Below are 14,304 nucleotides of genomic sequence, written 5' to 3' on the forward strand. Positions count from 1 at the left end.
CAGGTTCTGACTGGCGTTGCTCAGCCAGTACCATTTGGCCAGGGACAACAATTTTTACCAGTTCATCCACCAAATCCTGGAGCATTTGTTCAGAATCCTCCAGGAGCTCTTCCTAAGGCAGATCCCGATAATCACCTCAGTCAGGTGGATGTCAATGAATTGTTTTCAAAACTGCTAAAAGCAGGAATTCTCAAATTGTCCCAGCCTGATTCAGCGACAACACAAGTCAATGAAGTTGCTGCTCAGCCTCCCGCTGAAGAGGAGGAAGGTCAAAATGAAGATCGAGATGTTCCAGATCTTACCAATTTTACAACCGAAGAGTTAAAACAACGTTATGATAGTGTTATAAATCGACTGTACACTGGTATTCAGTGTTCCTCTTGTGGAATGAGGTTTACAACATCACAGGCAGATGTATACGCAGATCACTTGGACTGGCATTATTGGCAAAATAGAACTGAAAAAGGCGCTAGCAGAAAGGTTACTCATAGACGTTGGTACAACAGTTCAGCAGACTGGATAGAATGTGAGGGAACAGCTGATTTGGAAGAACGTGCAAAGAGCCAGTTTTTTGAAAAGGTGCATGAAGAAGTTGTGCTCAAAACTCAGGAAGCTGCTAAAGAAAAGGAGTTCCGAAGTGTGCCGGCAGGGCCAGCTGGAGCAGTGGAGAGTTGTGCAATCTGTCAAGAACAATTTGAACAATACTGGGATGAAGAAGAGGAGGAGTGGCATTTAAAGAATGCCATTAGAGTGGATGGAGAGACTTATCATCCATCATGTTATGAAGATGACCAAAATACATCTTCATTTGATTGTACACCATCTCCCAGCAAGACCCCATTTGAAAACCCTTGGAACATTATGTTGAGCGCTGTCAAAAATGAATCGCAGGAACCCCGTGACAGTCCCAAAGTTAAGGAAGAACAAATTGATGCCCCACCAGCTTGTACAGAGGACAGCACAGCAACACCCGTTGAGTGGAGAAGAGCCTCTCGGAGCTGCTCCCGAGACGTGGGCTTTAGCCGTAGGAGGGGGGCGCGGGCACCTAGCGGGAGGCCATCAGCAAGGGCCCGGCCTGTCTGGGGCTCTCAACATCAGTCCCCTTCCTCTCCAGGCAAAGATGGGATGTGCCCAGTCACGTGGCCTGAGCAAGCCCCTCCCCTTCGTAGATTCCGGAGGGTACGGATGACCCCTGCACCAGGTCCATTAAATGAAAACAGAAAATGATACAGTTGAGTCAGTTTAAATAAAATGAGAAAAGTATGTTTTTCATTCTTTTTTTTTTTTTTTTAAAGCTGCTGTTTGGATCTAGGTGAAGAATTTCTTTTATGTATATATAGAACTCTCTGTAGAAATGGTCTAGCTGAGGCAGGGCCTTCAGCTATCATTTGGTTAATAAATACATTTTCGTATTTGCATAGCCCACTGCCTGCACAGATTCCGGTGCTTGTTGTGTGAAAGTTCTGTAGATGTGTGCAAATTTAACAAAACGAAATTGTTATGTATAAAAATGTACGATTTTCACTTGTGAAACTGTAAATTATAAATAAAAGCTATTTTTGCTACCCCCCCCCCAAAAAAAAGACAATTGTGTCCTCAGCCGCCAGCCCTCTCCGCATGCACCTCCACACCTCTGTATTTTACTTCTGCCACCGCACCTCCTCTGAGCCTTGGTATGCTTTTCTCTTTCCTTCTAGTTGTAGAATTTCCACTCAGCCAGCCTTCCTGTGTTTCTGGATGATGTCTTGTAGTTGTATTTTGAAGTGGTTGTGCGAGGCAGCAATCTCCGGTGTTTACCTATGCCGCCATCTTGGTTTTCGGCCTCAATTTTTGGTTTTAATTCTGTTAACGTAAAAAAACCATTGAAACCTGTAAAGAATTTTTGTGAGTTTATTTGAGCCAAACTGTCGACATATGCCGGGAAGCAGAACCTCAATGAATTGAGATAGTGCTCAGGAGAATGGCAGGGTTACATCCGTATTTATATATGAAATTCATTGGTGACAGATTTAAGGAGGTGGGATTAAGCGAAGTGGGGAAACCTCTGTGATAGGATAGCAGGATCAATTAACATGATAATGAAGGAATTTGTAGTATCTGTCCTGGCACCCAGAACATTTGGTTGTGCCCCAGGGGCTCCAGAAAAAAGGGAAGTTACAAGTTACCCAGACATTTCAAGGGTATGTTATCTTAGAGGCAAAAAGGCAAATGGGCTCAGTAAGGATCAAAGTTGATCTTGTCAGTGAAGATACTGGCCTAGGACATAACTGTCCACCATAACTGCTTTTAGTTAAAGTTTAATTTCAGACCATCCTTTGTGGTTACTTTAGGTCTCCGAGTCTGCAGAACTGCCATGCAGGCCTCTCCTGAGCTTGTCAGGTCAGCATGTGGCCCCTTTCGTCCACACATCCCCCTTTTGGTCATAAATCAATCCAAAGGATGCATTGATGACCAACCTTTTGGTTGGATAATGGAGTCCCACGTTGCTAGGAAGGCTCATTCCTAGGATGTCTCAGTGTCAGCATGTCTTGCTGAACAGGTGGACCACGGGGGATGGGGCAAGACCATAACCTTAGATGGCATTTAAGGTCGAATTATTATTATTTAAAAAAGGGCAGGTAAATGGGAGGCAGTCAGGTCCTATACGTCCTTGTTAAAAAGTATTCTGGATCATTTCTAATTTTGGAGCCATCATGATCCGAGTCTTTTTGCTGTTTGTCTTAAATTTTGCTTTTCTGCATCTAGTATAACATTTACATATCATGAACACAAAAATCATAAAGGTATTGATTACATCCCAGGGCTTGGAACGAGGAAACTGGTTCGCAAAAAAAAACAGTTTACAGAAGCAGAATTTAAGCATGTTAATTATTGTCCTGGGTCTCGGGGTTACTGAATTGACAGAAACACCCCATTCTAGAGCCCTCGGGTCCTGAGACCACCGAGTTGCCAGGAACTCACTATCTAGAGCCATCGAGGTAATTTAGAGTAAATGCGCTGTCCTGGTCATGGGACCACTGAGTCAACTGGAACGCACCACCTGTGGCCACTAAAACAATTTAGGGTAATTGTGCTGTTCTGTTTCCCAGGTACAGAAGAATGTGCTTCGATAACCAGTAAGATCACAATCAATGGGATAGTCATTCAATTGAATGGGATGATGTATATAATTCAGAAAATTAAAGTAACTTTTAAACAAGGCAAATAGGTACCATATTTCATTCCCCACTGGTTTTATGTACATGAGTCAAATCATGGACTCATCTTTACTAGTTAGGGGATTGTACTGCCCCCTAACTACAAGTATTTTGTCCAAATTAATTTTTTTTTTAACTGCCAGCTTGGTACATTTATTTTCTTTTACTCACCCCATTTCTTATAGGGGCATTCTCTATTCTGTTCCTGCTCTCCTGTCCCCTTGTGCATCTAGCCCCACTTGGCCCTGGACTTTCTCACTGGCTAGAAAAAAAAAGTTTTTACAGTTACCAAGTGCCCTAGTGCCATGGTCCCCATTAGTACTGTCCTCACTGAAGTCCAGTTCCCCTCCTGCGGGCGTCAAGCCTCCTCCTGGCCTGCGTGGAGCCCAGGCTAGGGATCTCACGGATTAAGCCGCTAGCTGCCGGGATCAAGGCTGTTTTCTGGTGCAGGAGCTGGGAGTGGTGTAGCCAGGTCTGGATGCCGTCAGCAGGGCGACAGTGTATAGTCCTTCTCAAGTTGGGGTGAGTCCTTGGGTCGTGAACTTCTTTACCCACACGAGTCCCCAGGCTGGAAAGGATGTACAGAGTCCGAGGTGGGCACTGGCAGGGCATCTCGAACAAGCTTATGGGTGGCTTGTAATTTCTGTAAGAGATCACATCCAGATAAGGGGTAGAGGCATTCTGGCATGACTAGAAAGGAATGAGTTACCGTGTTCTTTCTGAGGTCCACAGTCCTCTTTGACGTCCAAGGAAAAAAAGGCAGTTTGCCCGGTGGCTCCTAGAACTGGTGTCTTCTTAGATGGTACTGGTCCCATTGGCTCTGTCAAGACTGAATAAGCTGCTCCAGAATACACCAGGAAACTAATCGGGGGTCCTATTTATCCACAAATACTTTAAAATCTACCCCAGAATTTCAAAATTTCAACCCAACACAGAAATATCACAGAGCAAATCAAAGTCCCTACTAAACAAACAGAAATTTTAACTAGTTAGGTGGGCTGATTCCACCTCTGACAGAGAGCAAGCACCCTTTAGGAAAAGAACCCAGTGGCCACTTGGGGCATTTTGCCATTGGTCAGAGCATTCAGCCTTAAATCAAGCATTTTTTTTTCAGACTTTCACATTTACATGAACAAATAATTATACCTAAGTAGACATACAAACATCAAATAGACATCCACACTTACATCCTTTCAGTGAACAAGTACTTTTACAGTCTTGGGATCTTGAGCAGAAAACAGGAAGACTGCCCAAGTCCCCTGATGGGGGCCTGACAAGAACAGATGTGAGGGCCTTTGGCTGGGGGGTATAAAGTCTCCATTCTTCCTCCCTCGGCACTGCTAAGGGCAGGATCATTGAAGAGGTCTCTTCACCTAGACAAGGCTGTGCTGAGCCATCTGGGGCAAAAGTGGTTTCTGCTTTCATTTTGGCTAAAAGGTCTCTGCCCATTAGAGGGACCAGGCAATTTGGCAAATACAGGAATTCATGAACCACCTGATGGCCGCCTAACTGACATCGGCGGGGGCGGCAGAACAGTCTGCAGCTGTGGTCCGGGTAGCTCCAATAATGCTGACTTCCTGTCCTGAGAGGAGAGCTACCTTCTGAGTAACTACCGAGTGCTCTGCCGCTGTATCAACCATAAAGTTCACCGTCTGGCCCCCGATTTTCATTTCGACCATCGGCTCATGGGGGCCCAGTTGGAAAGAGCCCAGCCTGTCCTAGTCAGAGTCAGCTGTTGCCAGTTCGAGGAGGTCTGCCTCAGGCGGCTCTGGCCAATAGCGGCTGGGTGGTTTGGATGGCCTTGCCAGCTTCTTCTGGCCTGCTCCTGCCCTGCCTGCCTCTTCACTCCTGCTACTAAACCTTACTCTGTCCCTTCTTACACACGCAGAACCGGACCCAAGGCGGCAAGGTTTGAGCAATTTTAAAATTCTTTTATATATTTTAAGACAGTCAAGTTTGAGTTTGAGGAGGAGCTATTACCCATGTTGCAGGGAGGGACCGGATTGCCTCCTCCAGAATAAAAGAACTAATCAAAATAAGGCTTATTTTCTAACTTCATTTGTCCCTGGGTGTGGACAACAAATGACACTAATCAGATTGACATAAACTATTTAACCTTTGTTTAGGTAGGCAGATGCAAATCATTTACTCCAAATGTCTTTGATTTAGGGAAGACAGGATTTTTGTTTAGTTTCCCTATTCCACTGGTCCCAGCTTATTGACCTATCATGCATTCAACTTTCTTTGAACATTTCTCTTCCCTCTTACCACATACACAACCTTTACAAATTTCATACTTTCAAGTTAGCCTTCAAACCTTCTTTCTATGTCCTTCAAAAATGCATAACCATGCCTCAGACCTTCCATTAAGTATTTCTTTACCTTCCTCCATCACACCAAAGCTGTACATTCCAGTTAGTTAGAAGTCTGAGCCTTAATTAGTGACATGTAAGTAATTAACATTCCTCAGATTAGCAATACATTCATATTTTTTTTAAGAGACACAAACAGAAATTTCACTAGCTAAATAATTTTAGACAACAAAGACACATATTTAAACAATAAAGACAGATAACAATCCCCATTAAAAACTTTGAATCACCACGGCTAGCAATATCAGTTTGTGAGCATACAGGCCTTGTTGACGTCATCTTGGGATAGCTGTCTGCCTCTCTGTGGTCAGCGACTTCTCATCCTCGAAAGGCCTCAGCTGTTTCTCGCCCTTGAAAAGTCTCTTATCTCCGTTGCAGATGGAGATGGGTGTCAGAGATGGGAGTAGATGTCCATTCACAGTCAGGTGCCTTTTTCAAATGAGAAATGTGAATCCAGAGCTAACTCCTTTAAATTTAGCTGCACATAGGTCAGTTAGTAATACCTGGTAAGGTCCTCTCCAACGGGGTTGGAGAGTCTTTGATTTGGTGTCTTTTCGAACACACCAAATTTCCTGGTTGTAAGCCATGATCTTTGAAATCTTCGTCTCCCAGGAGCGCACTATGAAATGAATCTGTTACCAATTTGTTAGTTCCTACAATGTAGAATGTCTGCTCTTTACTTTTCCTTATATTTGGGAAACAAAAGATTTAAAAGTCAACAATACATTTTTGTTTATCCTGATTATTTGCCAGCAGTTTTTGAATTCAGTTATTCCTTGAAGTTCTATAAGTCTTCATCCAGTTAAAAATGTGACCTGTTTACAAGCCTGCAATTTAGATTAAGTCAGAGTCCTTTTCATGGGTTTTTCTAAACATATAATATACCTACAAATGCATCAGAATAAAGCTGTCCACAAATGACAAAATTTAAACTCCCAATCAGTGAAAAGCAAATACCAGAGCATCATTGGCAGATGCCCCCACGGGGATCATGACTCTTGGCTGCCCAGTCCCTAACGGGACACATGCTACCCTACCCCATTGAGAGTTTCCTGTTCTGCAAGTTCCTTCTGCCTGATTGGCTAATTCAAAGGGAGGGGTTGGCCTTTGCTGTTTCAAGATGGCGGCCCCCGGGGGAGGGGCAAGCCATGTGGCCATCATGGCGGCAGCCAAATCACACAGCCCAAAGTGGTTGTCTACACTGTTCTCTGCAATTAAATTTAAACTGGTTTTTGTATTAAGAATTTCAGTTGAGATCACAGAGTTAATCCTCTTTTTAATCAGACCAATAAGCAGCATATTTTGAATTCCTAATGATTTCAGAGAAAGCCAAATTTATTTTCTCAAAAATTTCTACATTTTAGGCATCTAGCTACCACAACTACACAATTTCTCCCAATTCAATCCGAACCTTAAACTTTTAGCTGGCAAGTCAAATATTTAGCATTTCTCAATCAGTAACATTTTTAAGAATAAACTTCAAAAAAATACAAGACACAATCAACCAACAGATTCAATTCTACCCTCTAGATTTCGTACGAGGCACATTCAGATTAATATTATGTATTATGTCACTTCAAAATACCTAGACATAAGTTTTTATCGTTTGAGTCAGTGAACTCCAAGGTCCCCAGTTCCTGGCGGCTCTGGAAAACCACACCTGAGGCTGGCAAACAGGCCTGGCCCAGCCCTTGACTTTAAAACGACCATTTTTCTCTGGGGAAAGTCAAGAAGCAAACTTGTTGCTACATAATTTCTTCAGATTCAAAACCAATTATTATTTTAAGGCATTTACTTTGGCAAATTTGTGTAACAGACAATTTTACTGAATTTTCTTTTGGAGGCTTGCTGCTAGAACAAGCCTGCATTGCTTCCCTGGGTAAAATTCGCCATTTTTCTTTGGAAAGAATCAGTCTTGGGTTTTATTCTGGACATTTGTGAAGAGACTCCAGTTTAAAACTCTATCTAAATGTCCAAAAACAGGACAATTGCGCGCATTAGTTTTAAACCAGCTTTTCTCTTTACATGTGAACAGAAGCACCAGACACATTTTTAAACTTTGTAAAACTTTTCAATTACGAGAAGGAGACTTTAAATTGGAATACTTGGGGAGGAGGTGTCCATATTGGACCACCAGGTGTTCCCTTCTCCCCTTCCCCACATCCTGCTTTGGGGAAGTTTCAGCAAATGACTCAAATGGCGTATTTTTCCCAAAGTCATGACTAATAGAAAGACATTTTAAAATTTTTCCTATTTCATTTACAACAAAGACACAAAAACATCAAGGCGCACAGAACACACTAAAAGTTTACACCAGAGAATGTCCAGCATTAGAAACTACCAAAGCAGTGTCTTTTGTCCCTGGTTCAGAAACTTCCCCTTTCTAGAATTTCAGTATATTCCCAATGGACTATTCAAAAAACAAAACAATGGGCTAAAGGAAAAACAAGGTGTACACATTAATTAACTTCAGAATAGTTCTGAGACAGTCTCTAAAATTTTGTTAATTTCCATCTTATTAGAATAAATTTTTCCTATGCTTTTCTCTAGAAGCTTCTAATTTCCAAATTAAGATATGCTTCCCATGTACTCATTCAGTTTAATTTCAGAGCCGGCATTTTCTAATTTCTGCATGCAAAATATTAACATAGGTACCCCAAACAAACTGCATTTTAGCCATTTCTCAGTTAATATTTTCTAATTAAATCTTCCCATTTCTGTAAAGTACTTGCAAGTAAAGGCTTCCTATCAGGAGTATTAAATGAGGGCTGGTGTCTCGGGAGCTTCTGGCCTTAGAGGCACAATTTCCCATGTTAATTTTTTATTATTATTGAATATCTGTAGTCTGAGCAAACTTTCTAGACATGTTATGCAGTGGGTCAAATGTGGCCTCAGTTTCTCTCCCGGCTGTCTAAAACCACAGGAAAGGTTTAGGGCCCGGGCAGACCAAGCCTTAAGGTGGCCCCCTAGATAAACCATTTATACAGCGAAGGTTTTTCTTTTTGCTCAGACGCTCAGAAAGCCGTTCTAATCAAAAAGCCAAAATAAAACCCAGCCTCCCATTTTTTCCTCCAATCCTGCCTTACCCTGGGTTCCACTGTGAACCCTTAACCTGGGGTTTTAGCAACCCTGGTCCCACCTCGAGGATTTTAAAACAGCTCAAATAAAGTCCGACCTTCGACCAAAGGAAGGGAAGGTTCTGGATCCAAGAGTAAAACTCACCCACGTTCACCCAATGGGCGGAGAACCGGCAGACTCAATGGGCCCTTTGCTGGATCCTAGCACCAAGTCAAAGTCCAAGGGATGGTCCTGGGTGAACTTCTTTGGAATCCTGCTGACTACGCCAATTAATGTTAACGTAAAAAAACCATTGAAACCTGTAAAGAATTTTTGTGAGTTTATTTGAGCCAAACTGTCGACATATGCCGGGAAGCAGAACCTCAATGAATTGAGATAGTGCTCAGGAGAATGGCAGGGTTACATCCGTATTTATACATGAAATTCATTGGTGACAGATTTAAGGAGGTGGGATTAAGCGAAGTGGGGAAACCTCTGTGATAGGATAGCAGGATCAATTAACATGATAATGAAGGAATTTGTAGTATCTGTCCTGGCGCCCAGAACATTTGGTTGTGCCCCAGGGGCTCCAGAAAAAAGGGAAGTTACAAGTTACCCAGACATTTCAAGGGTGTGTTATTTTAGAGGCAAAAAGGCAAATGGGCTCAGTAAGGATCAAAGTTGATCTTGTCAGTGAAGATACTGGCCTAGGACATAACTGCCCACCATAACAACTTTTAGTTAAAGTTTAATTTCAGACCATCCTTTGTGGTTACTTTAGGTCTCCGAGTCTGCAGAACTGCCATGCAGACCTCTCCTGAGCTTGTCAGGTCAGCATGTGGCCCCTTTCGTCCACAATCCCCACCCAAGGATATGTTTTTATTGAGTTTTAGAGAAGAAGTGAGAGATTGATTGGTTCCCTCCTATACCAGTAGACTTGTACACATCCTAACTCATGCTCCTCAAGTCCAATTTGCCCTTTGTTTTGCTGGCTTGTTACCTTTAGAACATAAAGATCCTTTGCAGAGCAGTCTACTCATGTCTCAAACTTCTCTTCACTCGCCACCCAAAATCGCTCACATATACACATTAGCAATTTGCCATCCCAAGAGGCAAGGAGAGTCCAGATACGTGATGCTCTTTTCCCCTCATGGGTCTGGAGGCCAGAGGAGCAGGGAAGGGTGATACTGTCCATATTCTCTAGAAAACCTGGAGTTGCTAAAAAATGAAAGCCAAAGAGACTGAAAAGGAAAAGACATGGGTTACATGTATCCTCCTATCACCCTGTCAGCTAAATGCAATCCTGTGTGGTATTCTATGCGCCTGCTTTTAATTGGCCCTTCTCCCTAGATTTCTGTGGACTCCTCATGGTCTCCCTCTGTGGTCTCCTCTGTCAGCCTGGAAAGGCAGAGGTCTGTCCAGTTGCTGTCGCCGGCCCTCTTCCCGGTGTCCTCCAGCACTCCTGCAACTTGAATGTGCAGGTGAATAATGCGAGGACCTTGCCAAAATACAAATTCTCATGAAGTCCAGGGTGGGACCTGGGACTCCGCACTTATGGCCACTCCCAGTGACACCAAGACTGCCGGTCCTCTGACTGTACTGAGTAACACGTGTTTACACTTCTCCCTGAGAAAATTTACCTCTTCTTTATTTTAAAATATATTCACACCTATTTTGGGGGGAGAGGGGTGTTTCTTCTGAATTTTTAACTATTGTTTTGGTACAAATAGTTTCTGTATGTCCATCTTCAGCTCTGTGTCCTTCTTAAGCTTCAAATCTGCATGCTCACATGCTTCCTGAACATCTCAGTGCAGATCCTACCAGATCGCAACAGGACATGTGCAAAACTTGCCTCATCCTCTAGCTACCTCCTTTCCCAGTGGATCCCACGTCCATTGAAGACATCACAAAGTGGTAGAATTTCAGAAGGATGTCCACCAGCATCCTAGTGCCCTAAACAGACCCCGCCCACCCCAATACCAAATGTCTGTCTATTTAAAAGAATCATGGATATAACCTTGAGGTAACAGCAACTGTAAAAAAGTGACAATCTGGTTTGGAAGCATTCTCTCTGATTTGCTGTGTCATAAAGAAACTGTCAAGGCAACAGGCCATGGTGTGTTAAACAGTTCTAAGTGAGCCGGTTCCTATAACACAGATTTTCAAGAGCTTGCCCAGACTTTCATAGCTCCATTCCAAGTTCCATTTGCCAGGTTGCAGAGGGGAGCCCTCCCAGGGCACTTGCATGGAGAGGACCCTGTAAATTGCTGATCCACTATGTTTTTTCTAACTCTTTAAGTTTATTTGGTATTGAAGCTCTTGTCGTAAGTGCTATGGTCAACTAGCAACGGCAATATGGCCATTCCAGTGGTTTATTTGAGCATTCCAGAGACAATGCACAGTGGTGTTCAATAAGAAGAAAGGTTTTTAGTTGGCTGCTATTATAGGCATTACAATCTAAATGTTATGTACATAACATAATGCATATATAGATATATACACATACACAAATATATACACATACATTGGTACATACATAGTGTGATAGTTACTTATATGTGTCTACTTGACTGGGCCTTAAGCCAGATGCCAGGCTCTGGGATTTTTGCTGTGCCATCATTTGGGCACTCCCTCTGTATTTGTCCTTGCACACCAGTCTAGAACAGGGGTGGGCAACCTTTTTGTGAGTGTGTGCCAAAACCAGCAAAATCTCTGACTCAAAATTTTTCTGCTTGCCAACCCTAATTTTTTGAGAACACGTTATGCCTACTTGATATCTCTTAAGGTGTACGTATGTGAAGAACCTTGGAGAAATAATAAAATTCATTCAAGCGACAGAAACACAGTATATGATGATGAAAAATACATTTATTTTTTAATGTATACATGTACACTGAGAGTCCGACAGAAAACTCTATGACTCCGTTTGATATTTATCAGTTGGACTTTTGCTGCTGCATCACTGATGACAGAGATTTGACATCAGGTTTATATTTCGTGATCTTCAGAGATATGCACGAGCTACTACTTTCATCCGTCAGGCTACTCCTATCAAAAGACTTAACAAAATTCATCACTGAGAACAAAGATTCACAAGCGTATGTGAGCGAAACCAAAACACTGGTCGGATCTAGGAAGGCAGGGAGAGTTAAGGCAGAGGCCTAGAAATTGCTCTTCCCCTCTCTTGTCAATCCATGTCTATGGTCTTTAAGATGACTTGCTATGTAAAATTATTTATTCATTTAAGATGCACCTACACTGAATTTACCTGAAAAATAAAAAAGTTGATGTTAAGAAAAAAATTGTAAATGGAAGATTATAAGGGAGGGTTTCGCGTGCCAGCAAAAGTTCCTGGTGTGCTATGTTTGGCATGCGTGCCAGGGGTTGCCCACCCCTGGTATAGAACTTCTCCGCTTAGGCCCATCTGGTGTTTTCTCATGGGCTATGTTAGACACATGCTCAGGGAAAAGTGGTGACACAAAATGAAGAGTTGACAATGGAGGAGAGTTTGGAGGGGACAGAAGATCAGGACAGTTTTCACAGAGGGTAATTATGCAGGTCTATTACAGCGCCTCCCCGTGGGACTCCTAGAAGCAATCTCCTCTAACCGCAGCCCAATCACTGCAACATGGCTACAGTATGCTTTGTCAAAAGCAAAGCTAATCTTAAGGGTCTTTTGACCTTGTTTGGTTCTCCATTGCCTCCTAGATGAAACTGAAGGTTCTTCACAATAGGTCCCATCCCCTGTCACTCCTTCCTCGTCTTATCCCTACTCAGTGCACTCTCTACGTTTCTGCGACCTTCCAAACGTCCATAGTGGGAGTTTCTGGCCGGATCCTCCCCACGAGGCCTGGGCATCAGGCTGCACAACTGGGGGTTCTACTGGGGAGGTGGCTAGGGTGGGGCCCTGGGGCTGAGGAGGCCCTGACCCCCCGCCTGGCCCTCAGGCCAGCCAGCTGAGAACACGCACAGTTCGGGGCACAAGAGGGCCTGTCTGGGAAGAGACGCTCACTTACCACGGCTTCACCCACCAGGATGCTGGGCGCAAGACCCTGCGGTGAGGCTTGAGGCTGGGCCACGAGGGAACGGGGTGGAGTGGGGCTTGCCTGCCCAGGTCTGACTGGGGTGGCTACGAGGTTGTGTGTGTGTGAGGACCCATGGCTGCGGCCACGGCTGGGGCCACAGGGGCGGCGAGTGCCTCCCCTGGGGGAGCTGCGGGTGCCCCTGAGGAAGTCGGTGCCCAACCGAGCCAGGAGCTGCAGTGTGTGTCTGGAGAAGCGGAGGATGGTGAGTCGGGTGGCCCAGGAGGGGTGGGTCTTTGGGGTCCTGCAGTCTTGTGATGGGGTAGCTGGAGGGGAGGGCAGGGAGGGAAACTTGGGCAGTGTCCGGCCAAGGTGACCAGGCTCTCTGCCCTTTCAGACCAAGAGGCATGAGCACCTGGACACATCCCGGGGCATGTCCCTGTGTGAGGTGCGTGGGACAGTGGAACTGAGCAGGAGGTGAAGGGGACGCCAGGCCTGGGGTACTCGGGCATCACGCAGGTGGGGAGGTGGGCCTGGAGACACTGAGGCCAGCCCCCCTATGTTCTGTGAGTGCTTGGAGCCCTGGGGGGCAGCCAGGCCAGAGGATGTGTGCAGCACGGGATACGCACAGCCCACAGGGGCAGAGACCCAGGCCACCTGGAGGCAGGTGCTGAAACTGATGGGGTTTGTCTGTGGCCAGAGCAGCTGGGAGGGCAGGAGAGAATGGACAGGTGGGGCTCACTGTCTGCTCCCAGGGGTCAACGTGGGTGCCACTCCTGGGGCTGGTAGCCTGCCGGAAGCCTGTCCACCCTTGCTGCTTGACACAGTCGCTGCAGGGAAGAAACATCTGCACAGCTTATGTTTCAAGGCACCTGGCGTATATGGCATATGTTTGCTCCCCCTCTTAAGGCTGTGTTTTTTTTTGTTTTGTTTTTTTTAATATATTTTATTGATTTTTTACAGAGAGGAAGGGAGAGAGATAGAGAGTTAGAAACATCGATGAGAGAGAAACATCGATCAGCTCCCTCCTGCACATCTCCTACTGGGGATGTGCCCACAACCAAGGTACATGCCCTTGACCGGAATCGAACCTGGGACCTATCAGTCCACAGGCCGACGCTCTATCCACTGAGCCAAACCGGTTTCGGCAAGGCTGTGTTTTAAACAGGAATACCACCCTGAGAAAGGCTGTTTCCCCAGGTGAGGATTTTCCCCTCGAGTTAGGGAGGGAATAAAACCCCTTAACTCAGTGCCAGGGGGGGGTGGGTAGTTAATCACTTTAAGTATGAACAATCACACTGAAGCTACATAATCTTTACTCCCTGGAATGCAGATAAGAAACGCCCCAACCTTTGAAATAGAAATGGATAGGATTAAAATCAACTGGTGTGAACACGGATGTAACAAGACCATAAAACAGAGAAACTGGCTGGAGAGCCTGGCTAGAGAACCTGGCTAGAGACCCTGGCTAGAGACCCTGGCTAAGAGAATCAACTGAAAGCTGCTGTCTGTGTCCTTCCTTCTTCGCCGAGTCCTCCACACCTTTGGGAACCCCTGGACCTGCTGGGGCTGCACCCCAAAAGAGGGCGCCCGAACAGGGTTCCCCTAGGAGCTGGAGCCGCCTGCGCCAGCGCCCTTGTGTGCGTGTGGAGAAAG

At 44.9% G+C, this 14,304-nt stretch overlaps 1 protein-coding gene across 1 annotated transcript in view; it reads left to right on the top strand.

Moving 5' to 3' along the window:
- Positions 1-1,210, top strand: part of LOC102417293 (pre-mRNA cleavage complex 2 protein Pcf11-like) — a 2,723-nt gene extending 1,513 nt beyond the window's left edge. Inside the window, exons 2-3 of the mRNA XM_014457500.1 lie at positions 4-972; positions 1,202-1,210. Coding sequence (XP_014312986.1) covers positions 4-972; positions 1,202-1,210 — 978 coding nt within the window. The remainder of the gene's footprint in view (positions 1-3; positions 973-1,201) is intronic.
- Positions 1,211-14,304: the final 13,094 nt, after the last annotated feature.

The sequence above is a fragment of the Myotis lucifugus genome, unplaced genomic scaffold (genome assembly GCF_000147115.1).
Source record: "Myotis lucifugus unplaced genomic scaffold, Myoluc2.0 scaffold_78, whole genome shotgun sequence".
NCBI lineage: Eukaryota > Metazoa > Chordata > Mammalia > Chiroptera > Vespertilionidae > Myotis > Myotis lucifugus.